This window comes from Paralichthys olivaceus, chromosome 10, assembly GCF_024713975.1.
Source record: "Paralichthys olivaceus isolate ysfri-2021 chromosome 10, ASM2471397v2, whole genome shotgun sequence".
NCBI classification, from domain to species: domain Eukaryota; kingdom Metazoa; phylum Chordata; class Actinopteri; order Pleuronectiformes; family Paralichthyidae; genus Paralichthys; species Paralichthys olivaceus.
This window is the reverse complement of record NC_091102.1, coordinates 4,260,385-4,280,297: the sequence shown is the minus strand read 5'-3', so window position 1 is coordinate 4,280,297 and position 19,913 is coordinate 4,260,385. Positions and strand designations below refer to the sequence as shown.

General features: G+C 43.7%; 2 protein-coding genes across 3 annotated transcripts in view; one reads left to right on the top strand and one right to left on the bottom strand.

The window, feature by feature from the left end:
• adcy5 (adenylate cyclase 5) overlaps window positions 1-8,569 on the top strand; it is a 57,809-nt gene extending 49,240 nt beyond the window's left edge. Inside the window, exons 10-21 of one of the 2 annotated variants that reach the window (XM_020100649.2) lie at window positions 447-606; window positions 743-840; window positions 1,519-1,606; window positions 2,700-2,816; window positions 2,930-3,088; window positions 3,259-3,443; window positions 3,546-3,566; window positions 3,832-3,964; window positions 4,610-4,873; window positions 4,960-5,164; window positions 5,316-5,440; window positions 5,594-8,569. In XM_020100649.2, the coding sequence (XP_019956208.2) occupies window positions 447-606; window positions 743-840; window positions 1,519-1,606; window positions 2,700-2,816; window positions 2,930-3,088; window positions 3,259-3,443; window positions 3,546-3,566; window positions 3,832-3,964; window positions 4,610-4,873; window positions 4,960-5,164; window positions 5,316-5,440; window positions 5,594-5,722 (1,684 nt within the window). In that variant the 3' untranslated portion in view covers window positions 5,723-8,569. The remainder of the gene's footprint in view (window positions 1-446; window positions 607-742; window positions 841-1,518; window positions 1,607-2,699; window positions 2,817-2,929; window positions 3,089-3,258; window positions 3,444-3,545; window positions 3,567-3,831; window positions 3,965-4,609; window positions 4,874-4,959; window positions 5,165-5,315; window positions 5,441-5,593) is intronic. The other variant, XM_020100650.2, reaches the window with a different exon arrangement.
• Window positions 8,570-10,274: 1,705 nt separating this feature from the next.
• On the bottom strand, window positions 10,275-19,137 carry sec22a (SEC22 homolog A, vesicle trafficking protein). The gene is made up of 7 exons (XM_020100731.2): window positions 18,983-19,137; window positions 16,545-16,755; window positions 15,127-15,290; window positions 14,640-14,819; window positions 13,683-13,801; window positions 13,227-13,292; window positions 10,275-12,810 (listed from the first exon to the last, which is right to left on the bottom strand). Exons 2-7 carry the CDS (start codon window positions 16,724-16,726, stop codon window positions 12,610-12,612), a joined length of 912 nt encoding a protein of 303 aa, XP_019956290.1. The 5' UTR covers window positions 16,727-16,755; window positions 18,983-19,137; the 3' UTR covers window positions 10,275-12,609.
• Window positions 19,138-19,913: the final 776 nt, after the last annotated feature.

Genomic DNA, 19,913 nt, shown 5'->3' with positions numbered 1-19,913 from the left:
AAGATCCGCCCGTCCAGCAGTGTTTGTAAGTGTGATAAAGTTTAGTCCGATTTTTTAAGTGTTTATATTATTTTCTCTAAATTCAAATGTTTGGTTTCTCTATAGAGTTTTGAGGTTATAAAGTAAATTGCCTTGAGATGATGTATACAGATCAACACAGCTGCAGAAGTTCAATCAATGGAAGTGAAAGTTAGTTTAGTGTTTAGCACAAGATGAGACGGATCATCGGTCTTTTCAATTTGCAAACAATTATTTAAACTTTAATGCACCTCTGAGTTCAGTAAGACGTCAGGGTCCATTTAAAAGTTTTCCTTGCACAGTGGAAGGAGAATTACCTGCAGGTGTTCAGTGTCTCTTAGAAAACGCAGCGCGGTAAAATTCCCAAGAGGCTTTTTCCGTTTTTCTTGATGTGTGAATGTCATCCAGTCTCATCTTGTTTTATTCAGGCATTTTATTTTCAGAAACACGCAGGAAAACTTAAACCCAGAGGACGAGGTGGACGAGTTCCTGGGCCGGGCCATCGACGCGCGCAGCATCGACCGCCTGCGCTCCGAACATGTCAAGAAGTTCCTGCTCACCTTCAGAGAGCCCGACCTGGAGAAGAAGGTGAGGGCACACACACACACACACACACACACACACACACACACAGTTGCATCTTTTTACAGAATGTAAGAAAACTCTGTCATCACTCTGTCACTGAAATGTTGTTTCCGTCTTCTCCTCTCCCTCCGTGCTGCAGTATTCCAAACAGGTGGACTCCAGGTTCGGAGCCTACGTGGCCTGCGCCTCCCTCGTCTTTCTCTTCATCTGCTTCATCCAGATCGTCATTGTTCCTCCGTGAGTCGACACTCTGATATGAAACACTGCAGCAGAGCAGACATCAGGAGCCGCTTCACTCTTCTTAACGTGCCTCCACTACAGACTCAAAGTGTTGTGATTAGAAAGTGAGATGACAGTAATTTGGCTCCTCGCAGACGCATCTGTCGTTTCACCAACAGCAGGTTGCTAACAGATGCTAACATCCCCCACGTGTCTCCTCCGCCCTCTGTGTCTGAAACATATTCTATGGATTGAAGACATTGGTCAACCAGGGGCTCGTTTGGTTTTGGACAGAAAGTGACTCCTCTAATCCGCTCCTCTTTCTTTAACCTCCTCTGTATTCAGACGCTCCTCCCTCCACCTCTCTATATTGATCTCCTTCAGTCTCCCTCTTTATTAACCTTTTCCTGGATCCCTTCATCTCACCACTCCTCTCGTCTTCTCTTCCTGTCTCAACCTCTCGCTCCTCCTCAGAGGAGTTAAAGCTGTTTCCGCTCTTCCTCTTCTGATGCTGCTGCTCTCCTCTCCTGTCAAATTCATGCAAAAATATATTGTTTACTTCCTTTATTTTCCAAGGTCATCATCTCCTCCTCTGCCGAGACTCAGACAGTATCTCAGAGAAACTGTAAATGATCAAATAGAGCCAGAAATAAAACACATGTATATAATCACATCTTATCTCCGTGTTGTCTGCAGCTCCCGTCTGATGATCGGCTTCTTCGTCACTTGTCTCATTATCCTGATGGCCGTGATGTTCGTCTCAGCTATTTACTGCTGTTTTGGGGTGAGTTGTCTCTGCTTGTGATGAACGGCAGCTCCGAGCAAACTCAGTTCGAAGACATTCATCTTTTCTTGAGTAATTATAGGATTTTTTCAGGAGGTGGGATGCGGTTTTGTGGATTGTATGTCAGCAGAGATGGACTGACGGCTTTTTCCTCCAATTGACTTTATTATTATTGCTTTATATGGAAGAAAGTATCCGACATTTGTTAAATCTGTTGACAGGCTGCAGGTTTAATGACGTCCTCAGTGATGAATGTTGACACACTCCAGTTCTTTTTAGACACAAGTTTATGTTTAAATCTCCAGAGCAGATGTCACCATGCAGCTCTGTTAATTATTTTTAATTCAAAAATAATCATCACATAAACCTTGCTCCTAAAATACCAGAGCCATGTTGGTGTTAATCATAGATTGTACGTAAAAATGGACGTAGACTCGAGTCCGGAAAGTGAAGCCAATGCAGATGAGCCGATCCGTCTTTGTCAGATCCTACCTAATCCTAATTATTTTGTAGTATTGTCACCACAGAGCAGATCTCACCTCACTAACCACACCATCCATCTCCTGCTCCCTCTGCCTCTGATCAGCCTTGAGAGACTGAAAGGATCTTAAAAGATAAAAGTGGAGCTGCTGCTGCTGTTGACGGCTTCCACTGATGACTCATGGTTCTATTCTGGGAGAAAAGTACGAGTACTGAACGTACAGTCAGAACGTTTTGTGTCAGTCCTCTCATCAGATACCAGGAAAAAATGCTTTGCATCACTGCCAACTGTCTCATTAAAAGATGAATTTATTAAGTTGCTGCAAATAAAATCATTTAACAACAAACTAATTATTCTCTTGCAAGGACAAATAGGCTGGTCGAAGGGATGTGGGTATCGATGAGAGAAGGAGGAAAAAAAGGATGAAGGAAGAAGGAAGAGAGGTTGAAGGGATGTAGGTAGGGATGACAGGAGGATGAAGAGATGAGAGAAGGATAGCACAGGGATGAGAGACTGTGTATAAGAAGACAGCTGATTAGAGGTGTGGTTGAGGCTCGTGAGTTAACTTCACTCATCTTCTCCTCCTCACTCATCCCTCTCTTTCTCTCCCAGCTGTTCCCCGGGGCTCTGCAGACTCTCTCCAGGAGGATAGTCCAGTCCAGACTGAACAGCACGCTGGTGGGCGTCTTCACCATCATCGTCGTCTTTCTGTCTGCTTTCATCAACATTGTAAGTTCTCATCAGCACAGTATTCTTCTTACTTTTCAAAGCATTTCAACTCTTCAGGAACAGTTCCCTCTTCTCCCTCCACCCGTCACTCACTGACTTTCGACTCTGTTCAGTTCACCTGCAGCAGCCACGACCTGCAGAGCTGCATCAGGTCCGAGCTCAACATCAGCCAGGGCAGCGTGGACGCCTGCCACGCCCGCCTCCTCAACTACAGCCTGGATACACAACACAGCCCCTGTGTGGCCGACAGCCTCATATGCAGCTTCCCTGAGGTACGTGTGTGTCCTCGGTGTGTGGGTGTGTGTGTGTGTCATGTTGAACAAATAAATTAGTTCAGCAATGACCCCTAAGGTTTTTAACGGGATCTGACTGCAGGTACAAACATTCATTCTGCACAGTAAAGTTTGAATTAAAAGTTAAATTCTCCCGTTTCCTCCCTCAGTACTTCTCGTGCTGCGTGCTGCTCAGTCTGCTCGCCTGCTCGGTCTTCCTGCAGGTCAGCAGCCTCGGAAAACTCTTCCTCATGCTCTTCATCGAGCTGCTCTACCTCCTCATCATGGAGGTGCCCAAAGTGAGCCTCTTCGACAACCAGGACCTGCTGGTCATGGCCAACGCCATCAACCTCGCGTGAGTAACCTCAGTACGGCTCAGTTGTGTTGTTGTGCTTGTGATGTTTTAAATCTTTGACTCTGACGTCTGATTGGCTCTTCTCTCTTCCTCCCACCACAGCGAGCACATGAACGGAACAAGGTGAGTCTGATGAAAGCTTCTGTTGCCGTAGAGACCCAGAGAGTCGGCTCCATCATCCAGCATCATGATCACTGCGCTGGCACAAATGAAACTATAATGTCCTGCTGGCAACACATGCTAACGCTAATGAGGGCGGCTTGTTTTTCTGTCGCATGGCGAAAGTCCGTCTTTACAGCCACATAGTTCAAGTTGATCATAATGACTTCATCTGACATTAGTGCTCAGTATAAACATGTGAAAACCGTTCCTGTGTGCTGCTCTCCAGCTGTGTGGTGGACACGAAGGTTCCTCTGAAGATCATGACCCCGGTGGTCATCACCGTCTTCGTCCTCGCTCTCTACCTTCATGCTCAGCAGGTGGAGTCCACGGCCAGACTTGACTTCCTGTGGAAGCTGCAGGTGAGTGACACAATGAGGAGACATGAGTCTGTCGGCTCAGTCTTTAGTTTCAAGTCTGCGTTAACACGGTGACGTTCATACTGTGTGATTGACAGCTAGTACCGTCCAATCGGTGCAGGTCACAGATATAGGTGCACTTGCAGGCTCCACCCCTCCCTCCTCTAAATATGGTCACATCTGGTGGCACTGGACAAAATGCCAAAGTCAAGGCTTTGAAAACGGCAGCTCACAAACCAATGGGTGACAGCAGTTGGGTTTCAGTTTGAAGAAGAGCACACCACAAGATGCTCGAAACTTTTCTCCTCTCAGGCCGGGGACAGGGGATGAGCGATTTCTACTCAAATGTGCAGTGAAGTGTTCATTTCATAATAAAATGTCCTCAGACTGTGGTTGGTAATCCAGTCGAGAGGCTAAACAAGTTATCTGTGAAAAAAAACTTGGAGTTGCTGGAGGAGTCTGTTTCAGCTCGGCGCTGTCACTGATGGTTAATATTAAAACTAGTCTCCAGCCATGTTAGCAGCTCTGTGGCGCTCGGAGCAAAGGGAATACACAAAACACACGAGGTAGGAATTGAAGAGGTGGTAGAACAAACATCTGTGGAAACGAATGAGTGTTTTTCATTGACTCTTTTAATCTCTTCACCAGGCCACGGAGGAGAAGGAGGAGATGGAGGAGCTGCAGGCCTACAACCGCCGCCTGCTCCACAACATCCTGCCCAAAGACGTGGCCGCCCACTTCCTGCAGCGCGAGCGCCGCAACGACGAGCTCTACTACCAGTCGTGTGAGTGCGTCGCCGTCATGTTCGCCTCCATCAGCAACTTCTCCGAGTTCTACGTGGAGCTGGAGGCCAACAGCGAGGGGGTGGAGTGTCTGCGGCTGCTCAACGAGATCATCGCCGACTTCGATGAGGTGAGACGTGACACAGATGATTTGATTCTAACAACATGTATCTATCAACCTTCAGAGATTAAAGCTTCTTCTCCTGTCCACGTTAGATCATCAGCGAGGATCAGTTCCGTCAGCTGGAGAAGATCAAGACCATCGGCTCCACCTACATGGCGGCGTCCGGCCTCAACGACTCTACGTACGACAAGGTCGGGCGCTCGCACATCCGCGCTCTGGCCGACTACGCCATGAGGATGATGGACCAGATGAAATACATCAACGAGCACTCCTTCAACAACTTCAAAATGAAAATAGGTGAGCTGCAGACGGATCAGCTACCTGCCAACCAAGTAGAACAAATGATTTACCCTCTGTGATATTTGTAAGAGTAAGTGTTAATTGATCTTCACGTCCCGAGTTCAGGTAGTTTGGTTGCGATTAATACTTTGTGTGTTTCCTCTCTCAGGTCTGAACATGGGTCCTGTAGTTGCCGGGGTGATCGGGGCCAGGAAGCCTCAGTACGACATCTGGGGAAACACGGTGAACGTGGCGAGTCGCATGGACAGCACCGGAGTACCGGAGAGGATCCAGGTGTGTTCATTAATCCAAAAGCATTTTGTACACAGATGGAATTCGTTCGTCCATCGAAACATTTAGAATATGTTGGATTTTATCTTTTATCTTTTAAATTATAAATCTAATGAGTCATTGGGTGCTAAAGATAAAAACTCTTCCTGCCCTCAGGTGACCGCAGACCTTCACCAGGTGCTGAGCTCCTACAACTACACACTGGAGTACAGAGGGGTGGTCACAGTCAAGGGCAAAGGAGAGATGATGACCTACTTCCTGACCAGCGGACCCCCCAGCAGTTAACACTACACTGAACGACAAACAAGACACGTGGGGGTGAAGCGCCTCTGCAGCCTCTGTCGCAGCCTCACGGACCTCTGATAGCTTACTGAGACGAACTGAAGCTTCTCACAGCCTCTTCTTCTGAGGCCACAACGAGGACGACGGATGACGAACCTCATCCCCAAAGCTCAGCCTGCGGAGCAGACTGCAGCGGGAGAGGCCTGGCGAGCCCGACTCTGACGTTGACACCAAAGATGTCCAATCAGAGCGCATGGACGGACAGATTTCACCAGCTTCGCGAGGTCCTGAAGGAAATAAATGTTCTTAGCAATTTTTACTTTCTTCCATCTGCCAGACGGGTTTGGAAGAACCTGCGGGAAGACACAAACTATGTCGCTTCCTCCCTCATTCTGCCTTTCTCCTGCTGAAGTACACGTAAAACACACAGTTTTATGTGTTATGTATACGATTCTATGTACTGTATGTAAAACACATGTTGTCGTGGCGCAGGTACACATCTCTGACAGTGTGGACACTCCGCCAGCACCGCAGCACTACCTGTCCGTTTCTGATCATGTCAGCATTTCATTGATTAACGGAGGAGTTGCACTAAGTTGTGTCTCATCAGCGAAGTGTGAGGACGTCCCTCAGCGACCGATTGGACGTTATTTTATTTTTTTTGTGAGGCACACGACGCTCAGCGGTGTTTACAGAACGCTCCCCGTCAGACGTATGAAATCACAAACTCACACCTCAGTATCATCAGCGTATACAGAGAACACACTAAGAGGATGTCAATGAAGAGCTTTTTTCTAATCTTCGACATTTTGTATTTTGACTTCAGAACACCAAACCCCTATCAGATATTTTAAGATTCTATATTTTGTACATTAATATATTAGAGAGCTATCTATTAAAACACCAACGTGTATTCAGATGTACATACTCTTACCACGCTCACGTTGCCGGGTCTTAACGTGGAGCCACGGCTGATGAGCCGTTAACTTCAGCAGATCGACGCCCGTTTAGATTTTTCTTTTCTCGCTCTTTTTCACCGATTTGAGCGTTTTTCCTTTTTGCCTGCAGGAAGTTGACCGTTCGCTGATTAGACGGCGTTTCTGATGATTTTCCTTCCCCGGTGCGTTTGAATCTCACAGCGAGGAAGGAAGCGTTAAACCGAGCGAGTGCGCACTTTGAATGACGAGAGGACGAGGAATGCATCGGCCCTCGGTGCTCAAAAAGCCATTTAGCGCTCCGGTGCGTTCAGCCGTCCACCCCCCTCCCTGCGCCGCTCCACATCCCCCCCACCCCCCTCTTCTTGCTCGCTCAATCAGATGGTACGACCCAATGAATGTCCAATGATCTCCGATGAGGCCTTTAACATGAACTCTACACTAATGACGGTGACGATGCTCATCCTGTGGACAGGGAACGACGAGCCCGAATGGAAACGTGCCCTTTTATCTGCTGTCGTTTTTTGTTTTGTTTTTCTTATCACAGCAGTTTTCTTCAGTATTACGTCATCCAACAAACTGTCATGGATTTTTAGTGATTGTCTAAACACTACACTGGTTCTGAGTTTTTAAATGGAGGAAATGAGCAGACCTGAGGTGGAGGTCATTATTCCAATATGTATTTTTTAATTGTCAACATTTCTCATGGAAAAAAAACAAAATCACCTTCAAGTGTTGACTTTCCTACCGTTTCTCTGTCCCTGTTTGTTTGTGAAGTCTTAAAAACACTGGAGTTATTGTTGAACAATAGTCAAACAGGAGGTAATAGAACATTTATCGGGACTGGTGACGTGTTTGGTGAACGTTTCCTCCGGGATGCTGCATGTAGGATTGACGATTAAATACAATGTGTGGAGGCTTGACTGCCTTAAATAGAATCTATTAATACCCTGATCAAGAACCAGTAACAGTAATTAAATTGGCTTTGATTGGTTGTGTTGATAGAAACTCGTCAGTAAGATGGTAAGAAGTGGACTTTGATTGGACAGATGCAACATGTCGGCAGACGTTTGGCCAATCAGAGCCCCCGGCTGCTGCTCCTAGGGTTGGACTTGAAGTTAAAGGTGGAGATTATATGAACATGTCAATCAACGGAATTTCCAAAACTAATAAAACAATTTTAGAAAATAATTTCGTAATTTCATTAAAATTATTGAATTAATGAATCATTTAAAGTCATATTTATTTAATTATGAGTTTAATAATGAATGATTAAATCAACACAACAATAGATTTCTGATTTAAATTTAAAACAACAGCTTCCATGTTCAGTGCGACTCACAGATGTTCTTTAAAGAAGAGGAATAAGACGAATCAGGGTTTGACACAGGGATCACTTCTTGATTTAGTTTTTTTTTCTTGGGGTTTGTTGACAGTTTGAAAAAAAAAATAACTTCAGCTCGTTTCCTGTTTAAAAATAACAAGAGGAACCTGTCACTTTGCTTTGAGCCTGAACAACAGAGCGTCTGCACCGGTGGTTTCTGTTTGTTACTGTACTGCTGCAAACCATCATCACGCACCAAAACCTTCAGCGTGATCCCGTTAGACTCATTGAATTCGGTGCTTGTTCTGTGAGCCCTGTTTTTTTTTTTCCTTTCTACTGTTGATTGTGCAGGAACGTGCCATTAGAAACCCAGGGGCTCATAGAGGAGGCCCAGATGTGAGGTGGAGGCTGCAGCTGTCACACGCTCTTTATCTTCTCCGCAGCCACGAGGGGCCTCGTGGTGACTTTGAGCAGGTGACGCAGCGTCTGTGGCAAAAACAGCTCGAGAGACGAGAGCGTGGGTTGTTTTTGTTGTCATGCCAAACACTATGCTCTTTTTTTACAGTTGAAATAAACTGCTGAGATTCTTCACAGGTACACGTGGACTCTTTTTCTGTCTTGATCCACCTGAGGTGTCACTTCAAAGATTTAAGCGATTGGATTTCAACTTTGTGCAAAACTGCTGCAGGAAACTCAAGTTTTATTTAATAAATCCATGAAGTACGTTTACTTTCTTACTGTTCTCAAGCAGGTTTTTTACATTTGTGTATCTGCACTTAAGTTATTTTCAGGTACTTTTTACTTTTACTCCACTACATATATCAGCAAGTATCTGTGCTTTCTACTCCACAGTATTTTTACAAAGCAATGCACTGCATGTTCAAATAGTTCTTTTAATAGTTTTAGAAGTAATAAATAATGAGTGGACTGGGATCAGTTATCCAATCAGAGCATGCAGGTAACATTAGACTCCACCTCCTGCAGAAGAAACACCTGACATGGATTCCGAGGACGCCACCGTCAAGACTCAGTGATGCAGTTTCATAAGGAGAAAAGTACTTTTACTTTAAGTTCATTTAAAAGCAAGTACTTACTTAGTTTTACTCAAATAGATAAGTTAATGAGGTGGTATTACTTTAGTGCATTTCTGTGTATTTCTTGACGTATTAAGACTTCAGACTTGCACATTCTGGCCAAAAGTAAATGGACACAATGTGATTTAGAATCATACCCAACCAACAATGTGCTTCCAACTTCAAAGTCCATTAAAGTCCATTGTTTTAAACTACATGATTACCAATGACATGAATGTCGACCTCAGACGTCCACATACTCATGAAAATATGATTTTTTTTAGTGAGAAATTCCCTTTTTTATAGTTTTAAATGAATTAACAACAACCAGCAGTCAACCAACAGATGGCAGCAGCACGACGTCGTCTGGGTTCTACACACCGGCTCCTTTGCCTTCTTCTGTTTAGAAATGATGGAAGGGAAGGAAGCAACGTGATCATCTGCTGTTTAGTACCCTGAGTGGCGTCTCATCCATCACAGCTTCAATATCTGTTTTTATACACGAGTCAAATTACATTGAGTGAGAGTGAATGAGGGTCTTGGTTAAGAGTTAATTGAATAACTCTTGATAAGTAGCAGCGCTGGCCTGTAATTAAAATCAAATTCTCTTCATTTAAATGAAAGGTGCAGTTCTGAGCTGTGCAGCAGCCGATAACCACTTTTTTCTCTTCCCACAGCAAACTCAAACACATGTCGGAGCAAACGTCCTCCTCAGAGCCTCCTAATGATTTTGACCTTTTTGAACAGCCACCCTGTGAGAGTCCCTGGCTGCGAGCTGTGCCACAGAAACATTATCGCCACCGACATTCACTTGAGTTCAAATTGTCCTCGGAGAAGTCAACAATTTATACCTGCAGCCCCCACTTGACATTAAACCCACACACTTCCTGCTCCCATAACGATACATAGCTGCTCCATTAATCTACATCTGGAGGAAACTGCACAAGTAACATCAATTACAATCATCATTATCATAATATCTCTTATGCCACTGCTGGTAAAATAAAAATAAAAACTAATTGCTACCTGAAAAAAACAGATTGAACCGCCTCTGATTCACAAAAACTAAAAAATACATTCAATATTTTTTGAAGAATGCGATGGTTATCATTTTAATGTCCCAGAGCTGCACTGAGGGAGAATTAGTTCTAATACAAGAGTTCAGATGGAATAAACGGGACCAGGTCACATCACGATAAATCAATGAGTCTCCATTCATGCCATTACACTGCTTGTCTAATATTTTTAATACTGAAAGTGGGCTGACATCAGGAGAGAGGCAGGGTCACCGTTATATCACAGCGACATTTTACAGAGATAAACAAACTTTTCACTGTCACATTAACTCTTATATAATAATTTAGAGTCTCCAATTACCCTAAACCCAGTCTGCATGTCTTTGGACTGTGGGAGGAAACTGGAGAACCTGGAGAAGATCCACGCCAACATGTGGAGATCACGTAACTCCGCACAGAAAGACTCCTCGACTCCACTCCACTTCATTAGTGACATAAAAAAACTCAGATATACTTTAAATCCAGTGTTCATATTAGAGCCATTCTTTTCCACATCTGCAATTCCTGAATGTAACCCTGCATATACAATTAAGTTTCATATCATTTTGTGAACTAATAACATTAAAACGACTACGTTTTTTAAAACCCGGAAACAATCGCATCCTTTTTCCGATTCATGCACAAACCAGTATAAAACCCTTGTAAGTCAATTTTTCCAATTGTACACGACACGCATCTTCTGTAACTGCTGTGGAAAAAGAGAATGTGAACATAAACAACTGGAGCCAGTGAAGTACAATCCAGACCCAATCAAATCCGAGCCATATTGTGTAAGGAGCCATTAGGTCATGTAGGTGTGGTGCCGCTGCTGGAAAGCGAGGGAACATTCTCTGAACACAGTGATGAATCATACGAGGCTGAAGTGAAGCAGCGCTCCCCAGACAGATGTGGAGTGCAGCTGCCAGATGGACACCGAGACTAGTTGCGTGTATTTACTTCACTTTAACTGCGATCGGTAAAGAAATGAACATTATGAAGCTCTTGGCACAACTGTTGAGCTTCTCAGAAACAATGAACAACAAAGGCGTGACTCACGTCTCTACCCGCCTCCATTTGTTTACTATTATTTGTTGTGATGCTGCAGGAAGCCGGGAAATCTTCCCATCGTTTCAGAAACAAAACTCACGCAGCTTAATCACGACGAATGCGGCGTCTCCTGATTGTAATGACGTTAAAGGGGAATTTTGTGCTAATATCCATTACACAGGCAGAGTGAGAGGCTGAGTTTTTGTCTTCCTAAGTGGCAGATGCAGCCGTGTCTGAAGCGAGGGGCTCGGGGGGGAGCTGCTCAGATGATCCGAGCTGCCTCTGGCCCTGACAACACAGCCAGTTCCTTTACCGCTGCCAACACAGACTTGTTTATTAACATAGTCACTTGACACAGGCACATGCTTGAGGCTGTGTGGGCGAGGAAGTGGGGAATGAATGCTAACAGGCTGTTTGTGTCGACTGGAGCAGGAGAAGCTTTGTGACAAGATGCACAGTTTAAAAACAGACAACAAATAAAACTGAAAATAAATCTTCACTGGGCGTGCGCCAATGAATCTATCAGGAAATAAATAGCTAAATGAAACATCTACAAAATTACAAATACGTGCTCCTCAAAGTAAGATGTGATATTTGGCTTCTGAATCCACCAACATTGAAGTGATATATATGAGAGGCAGCGTTGCATAGTTTTAAACCACGACTTGATCCAGAGCTTTGCACCAGGTCAGGTAACCAAGCGTGCATGTGCAAAAAAATGCATGTAACAAAAAGTCAAATACAAGTTGAATGTGGGAGAAAAACAGAAAACAGGACAAACTGAACAAGCTCTAAAATCAAAGAATATTAAAATCTGTTTTCTCAAGTGTCTGGTCAATGAATGAATGAAGCTCCAGTCTCGGTTACATATAATTTGTTCAGATATTTGTGGATTTAAATACGTTGGAAGTTCTTCTGAACTCTCAGTACAGCTGTTTTATTTTGACTAGTGTCATTTAAAATCTTAAAAGGAAAAGGTTTATTTTTCAAAGTAAGATATTACAACTGAATAATTTCAATTTGTCCTCAGGTATTCCTTAAAGCAACTTCATTGCTTTAGACAGGGTGTCTATGGCCGCTTTGTTTGATTTGAAATAGGTTTGCAGATACTTAATTTTGTGGCTGCTGTGAGATCACAGCTGTATACAGGACTAAACTGTGGCTGCAATGAAAAGAAGTATCAGTGAGTGTCTAAATCAGACAATGGTGGAGAAAAGACAACTTCTCAAATCAATCCAATGAATTCCTCAGATGATTCAAGGCTGCGGCAGAGTTTCTCTCTCAGATGCGTCCACTGGTTCTGTGGTTGAGTGAGAGAAGGACGACTGTGGTGCTGCAAGATTTTCTCTTTTTTGGTTTCCACTTTGGCCGCGAACTGGTCGGTGCTGCCTCAGCTGCATGTCCAGGGCTTACGTGAGACAGAGGGTCCGTTTGTCCTCGGTGTTTAAAGTTTTTGTCAGACGTTATAGTCCGGTGCTTTGCCCAGCGGTTGTCTCAGTTTTATCTGCAGGGTCATGAAGGCGCCCACGGCCACATGGAAGAGGATCTGCCACATGTTCCTCAGTTCATACAGATACATGTTAGACAGACAGATGAGTGCAAATGCCAGGAAGGACTTACTGTTCCTCCACACAGAGAAGTAGGCAAACAGGTAGCACTGAAGGGAGAAGAGAGGAGAGTGTGAATGCTACACACTGACAGTGACCAACAGCGTGTTGTTACCATGAATGATTGGACAATAAAGCTGCTTTCTGTCCAAGTCAGTTACTCTGGACATTTTCTGGACCTTCTCCTGCCAGTCCCAGGTGCATATGATATCTTTCCTCCATCTATCTAATAATTTTCAGTAGATCTGTGGCTCTAGATACAAAATTTAAAGAATGAATTTAGTATCAAGAGCTGCACAAAAGGAGTCGATGAAAATGTTTTAGAAAAGGTAGCACACGGCAGTGAAAGGCGGAGAGCTTCTGCTAATGTTAGTCTAGCTGACAAGCTGCTGAGCTGTAAAGAGTGGGGCCATTAGTCAGCCAGTCAGCCAATGATGAGCTGCTCTTACGGCAGACTATCACTTACCTGATACAGACAGGCTGCTGTGCCGAGGAAGAAGGCAATCACATAATTAAAGTCTTCATCGTTATTCTGCAGACAGCAAGAAAAGACACAGAAGTTAAGTTGTCCATGTCCAGACAAGGTATCATAAAACCAATATAACAACATTTTTTCAGATTTTTTTCCCTCATTTGTTTTAATAGACTATGAAATAAAGATATTCAAATGGAATGGAAAGCGTAGAGCGGACTGGTGAATAGAGAGTATCTTAAAAGGTGTATTTTACATTGACTTCAGTTTCGCCATTGTCCCGTTCACTAACATGGAGGAGGCAGGGTTAATGACCTAAACTGCAGCCAGCCATCGCGGGATATCCAAGCTGTCGTGTCGTCCATCTTTACATGCAGTAAATGGTTATTACCATCACGACTGCCGGACCCTACTAGGAAAATAGACCTGGGTTTGACTTTATGTCCTCACCTGTAATATGCTCTCTATAGCATGGACTCCTCGCAGCAGGTTCAGGCCTCCACAGAGGACACTCAGCACACAGGACACGATGCCTTGAAGAGTCACCGGCTCCAACATCTGTGTGGGAGCTGGAAGACAGAGACAACATTTTATTACGGACAAAAATCTGCCTCAAAGAGCGGATTACAACATAAAGAAGAAGAAAAACATATATATTAAAAATTACACGCTGGTTAAAAAGATAAATCTTTAAATAGAAGTAAGTCAAACAAACACTGTTTTTAAATCTTCTGACATTCAGGCAGTAAAAGCACGGATCCATAACTATCATCAAATTAGCATTTTTCATCCTCCAGGACAAAATTATTTATGCTCTCAGAAAATTGTGACTGGCAAGGGCAAACCACAGGACAGTGAACAAAGCGTGGAGAGCTGCTGTGAGGAGGATGTCAGGCGAAACACAACAGCTCCAAGTGACCCGAGGTGGCATCACTTAGCTCGGGGCAGCTGAGGTGTGACGGCACGTGCAGGAAGGGAAGTGGATCCGAGCCGCAGAGAAACAGTGGAACAATTTGACTGAACGTCATATCTGACTTCTACACATTTAGAATATTCCAGTGTTTTACTGAAATTCAGTGTTTTAAAGAGATATTAACAGAGATTTTATGCGGCCGTGCTTCCAAAGGTTTCCTGCTGTTCACTGCAGTTTATAAAGTGAACAATCATCACTCACAATGAACAATGAGTAAAGACAATGCACCCAGTATTTCACTGCTGCAGCGAGGCATGCGGTATTCTGAGGAAGTAACTGGTGACCTTCTTGCACGTTACAGAACCAGTGGTATTAACAAGATAACCCTCTATTCATCCCGAGAAGTGAATTAAAGCAGGCACTCTCATATAACAGCAAACCTCTTTCATACTCGACTACTTGCATGTGTATGTTTGTGGCAGCTCATGTCCTACCTATGCCCTTGTACTTGGAGGGTGTGTGCACGGAGAATCCATTGATAGCTCGCAGGTCCTCAGGGGAGAGCTGGTAAGGCGGTCGCAGCTTGATCTCCGTCTGCATGTCAGCCAGGTTGATCTTGGTGGACAGAGAACGGGGGCTGTTGTAGCGCTGTTTTGTCTTCTGGATGAAGGTGTCTGACGGATCACAGTGCACAGCAACAAGGTGGTTTAGTAACACAGGGAGCGAAACATCGTTTGGATTAAAGAGCAGGATATTCTGTCAGGGTTAAAGCAAGATTTTCAGGGGTTGACACACAGAAAGTATAAAAAGATCGATCACAATAATGTTTTAAAATTCATGTTTTCGATACATTTTCAACTTTACTTATAGAAGTTTGTATGTCAGACATTTTCTGCTTATAGGTTTTGAAATGTGAAGATAACATAATTTTTTTTACAGCATGTGTACTAAACAATACTGTAAAAAAAGAACAGAGCTCACCAAATTCAATGAAGGAGTACGGCCGCACGACGCTGCTGATGCGTTTGGTGTCATACGTGACAATGAACTCCTTCTGCAGCTCGTCCAGGAAGCAGAAGGCCAGCACGTTGGGGTAGTTTGCCGTACACACCATCAGGTATCCAACACCCAGTGAACTTGTGAAACTGAAACAAACAAAACACTGCACTGTTTTCTTCACAGAAAAGCTGGGACACTGTAATTTGAAAATCAAGCTCAATAGAACAACAGAACAAAAACTATTTCAGCACATTTCACAATCTCACATCCACAGAGAAACAGAACTACAATGACATTCACATGCACCTGAGCAGACACTATCTTTGGGCCCTGGAGTTGTAATTACTGCACTGAGCACAAATTAAGTTTCCCAGACACAATAACTTCAACATTACCTGAGAAGAAACCTGGTTATCACACTGAAATGGATGTGGTACACATACGTCAACACAAAAGATAGGCAAAGACAACTATATACGATATATATGAAGAATTAATGTAGATCTGATACCAGCATGTCACTGGACACCACACGGAGACAGGCACCTAATAAAGTTGTGTGATAGTCATAATAACTGATGATGCATGAATATATATGTTTAAACATTATGGAAAGTAAACGTTGCTAAAACCGATATTAAATACCTAAATCCAAGCAGATACCGCGTAATTTAGATCCCTGTAACTGTTTCACTGAAGTTTTTTCTTTTGTTCAAGTCAATAAAAGTTTGTTTCATTACTTCTTAACAAACAAAGCATCAAGTTTGCTATTATGCTTAGAACTATAACAGACTTAACAACAGGCTCTACAGGGCCTCGGATATCACAGAACAAATTAACCTGCCTCATTCTGACCTTCGCTGTGATTGACCTTCTCTTCCTCAGATGCTCCAGGCTCTTTCTCATTAAAGAGGCTCTGATCATCAGAGGCAGTGGTTTTTGAAAGGTATAGGTTACGGCTCACTGATGGGGATTTGTTTTAGTTTATTTTGAGGTCATGTCCTCAGTTTTTAAAAGACTAATTAGCTCTTTACAAACAGCGACTGAGCGATTCAAAGCATTTCCATGAGCTGTCTGACACCTCCAATGAAAACCTGGCTGTCACATCGTTCAAATTAAAAAGCATTTTTATATCAAATTGGCATGAGGGTGAGAGGAGGTTAACAGCTAGAATTAGACTGTTTAATCACCAAGTGGGTCACTTAGGATGATGGTAGAATCATTTAAATCTCCATTTTTATAACTTGAATTTGAAATGCATAAAGCAAATTAAATTCAACGTCACATACAAACAAATGTTCCATGTTCTGGATATCATGTTTCAAATAATGGGTCTAACTTAAAGGGTCCTGATAACAGCCAACCATGAGGACATTAAATGAACATCCAGTAATACCTACTTGACATTGTACGGTCCAGTCTTGAGGGTGCAGCGATCTGGAAACTGGCTGAGTTTTTTGGAGAGACCTTTGAGATGCCGCTTGGTTTCCTGAAGCTCTTTATCCTGCTCATAGTCGGTGGATGCAGAGAGTGGCAGGCCGTCCCCGACCCGAACCACTGAGGCAAACACCACCGTTGACATCTTACAGCTCTGGTGATCTCACTGAAGTCCTGCAGCAGACGTACCACAGGGAGGAGAGCTTATTAAGTTGGAGTTTCGTCTTTTATGTTTGAGAGTTGCTAGAATTGTCTTTAACTTTGTTCAAATTGATTTCAAGTTTCAGGCCTGGTTATTTAAGAAGGTCCAATATCATCTTTCCCTGGCCTGGCTCAGATTAATCCCTTCGAAAAACTAATACATACTGAAAATGAATAACATTAGACTTAAAACCAGGAATAAACAACATCCATCCCAACTGAAGATTTTAGCGAGCTTTGGCTAATGCAACACTATTGGGGATCACTTCTTCTAGGCCAGTTTCTAAACAGTAGTTGCCAGTGGCAGTACAGAGCAACTGCTGATTTGGTACTGGAAAAGATGAAGTGTTTTTTCCAGAAAGGGAATTTGTGGTTTTATCTTGGTAAACATCTCTACTTGTTACCACAAGAAACCATCATACTTGAGTCAAGCAAATCAGTGCTTTCCAAACAATGTAAAACAATTCTAATGTTAAGTTTTACAACTTGAACAAACAGCCCTCAGGTACTATTTATCTTGCTGGATTGATAATGTAAACTATTCTTATGCTCCAATAACTTCTACCTTTTCTTCATTGCTTACTAGACTTGAGCCAGAACGCAGTTAATTCTCTTACCAACACAGAGAATTCAACAGTTTGAACATCTGAGCAACAAATGTGCAACATGTACTTCAGTGTTTGTTATACTAGCGTTCCTGATGGTTCCCACACACGCCATGGGTGGGTCGCACCATGAAATCATAAAACTCTCTCTCACAATATGCTACATATGTTTCTACAACATGCTCACAAAGTGCAATAAAAACCAAACTCACTGGCATCACACACACAAACTGCATCTACAATCCTCGGCCTTCCCACAACCAAACTCTCAGACATGAGCGACAGAGCCATCAAACATCGCGCTTGAAGCAAATGACACCGACCACCCCCTTAATCACCACTTTGTATACTGCTGTGATCCGGACGGAGGTGACGAAGGTCCCTTTCAGCAGGAGCTTTGTCCCCTCTGCAATTGCAGCACTAAATAAACTGCCCTGGTGAATGTAACATGTATGGTTCTTTATGTTTCATGTGTTGTACCGTCATAACTTTGGGTGTTGATCTGAGCTGAACCGGCTGTGAGAGCAGATTTACTGAATGAAGGATCAGCTCTGATTAACGTATTGAACAGACGCTGAGTGCCTGTGTGGTGGGTTAAAGGGACAGTTCCTCAAAAAGTTCAAATTCACTCATTATCTCCTCACCACTATGCCGATGGAGGGGTGGGTGAAGTGTTTGAGTCCACAAAACACTTTTGGAGTTTCAGGGGTAAACAACGTTGCTGCCAAACCCAATAGAAAGGAAGTAAATGGTGAACACGTAAGCCCCTACATTCAAATTTGACTTGAAGCAGCGTCAGTCACATGTCTTCAGTGATCCACGTGTGAACGCAGCTCCAGAGCAGGACATCAGAGGACATTCAGGCTAAAAACAGAGTCGCTGACATGTTGTCCAGAATTTGACTGTTGGGGCTTACAGACACTTGGATGGCACCACAGAAACAATATGGAGGCATGTTGTGTTTTTCTTTTCTGTTGTTTCTTAACATTTGAAGAAGGAGTCACCATCTATTTCAATTGTATTGGACTTGGCTGCAACGCTGTTTACACAAAGTGAGTTTTGTTTTTAAGGTGAACTATCCCTTTAAGTTAGGACCATGGACAGCTCCACGCTGAAGGGGTGGGGGGGTGGTCGCAGAAATGACGTCGCGACGCGTTTTTACTGAACTTGTGGCAGAAACATTCCATAAAGTTAAACATCAGCTGCTTCAGCGATTAATCGATCAACGACACGTTACGACCACAGGAAAGCTGTCAGCTAGGTTAGCATGTTAGCTAGGTTAGCAGCTAACGAGTGAGAAGGGTTAGCTTTATTTCCACATAGCATATGTTTGCATCAGCCACCGAGCCTCGCGTCGCTTTCACGTTCCTCTGTGACACTTCCACACTGTTTACATTACGGGGAGGACATAAAAACACGCTAACGAGCTACATTAGAGAAAACTAGCCACCGTTAGCAGCTAACCGCATCAGCTCATTCGCCCCACCGTTCCCTTCGTGCTAACGTTAGCAGGCTAGGCTAGCTAACAGCATCTCCGAGTGGAGAGAAGCCGCGTGTTGAGCGTGTGCGAGAGGGTCGACGTGAGTGTTTGATACCTGGTGAACCAGTGTAGCATCGTGTGGAAACCAGTGACCCGCTGCTCTGTGGGGGAACAGTTAGCACGGGAAGCTAACGAGCAGACAGCAGGGGAGGGTCTGTCTGTACGTGGCTGCTTCGCTTTGCATTGTGGGTAAGCACGCTCCTCTTGAATGGATGTGAAAAAACATCTGGATCGTGTCATCCGCTTCCGCGTTTGACGTCACAGACAATTTAATTTCTGTTTGATTCCAAAGCTCTCTGCAGCTGCAACAAGTGAACAAATATCTTTTTTTAAATTAAATGTCTTAAAAACATGTTAAAGCTTTTATTGCATTGTCTCTACATTTTCATTTCCTCCCCGACTATAGATACTGTTTCATTATTCAAGTATTTACCTCATTTTTAATTCTTATTCCAGTTTCCTCACTGATGGTGAGGAAAAAAAACACTGAAATTAAAATAACATGAAAAACGAATGTGGTTCACTGGCATATTCTCCTATTTTCATACATTCCCTGCTACAATATGGACAAAACCCTGAAAGTGTGGCTGGAGGAAATGAAAACAATACAGACACAGTTATCGGCCTCATCCCTCACACATACCTGTGCAATCTCCCCAGAGCCGTGGCAATGTGTCAGACCCCCTGAGTCCCCTCATGGTGTGTGTGAGAGAGAGAGAGGGAGGGAGGGAGGGAGACACACACATACACACACTGAGAGCGGATGATGGATGTCTGCTGCTGCTGACAACTTGATGAATAGCCACGAGTCTCAGGCAAGTGTTGGGTGCAGAAAGTGTCAGGTGTGAGGAAGCCAGTGTCGTCATTCACAGTGACAGCTTCTAAACAGATGTGCAAACACATCAGCATTTAAATGCATCAGCGTTGATTTCCTCTTTCCCCGGGATGTCATCATTACACAGTTCAACTTTGAGCCCAGCAACTCT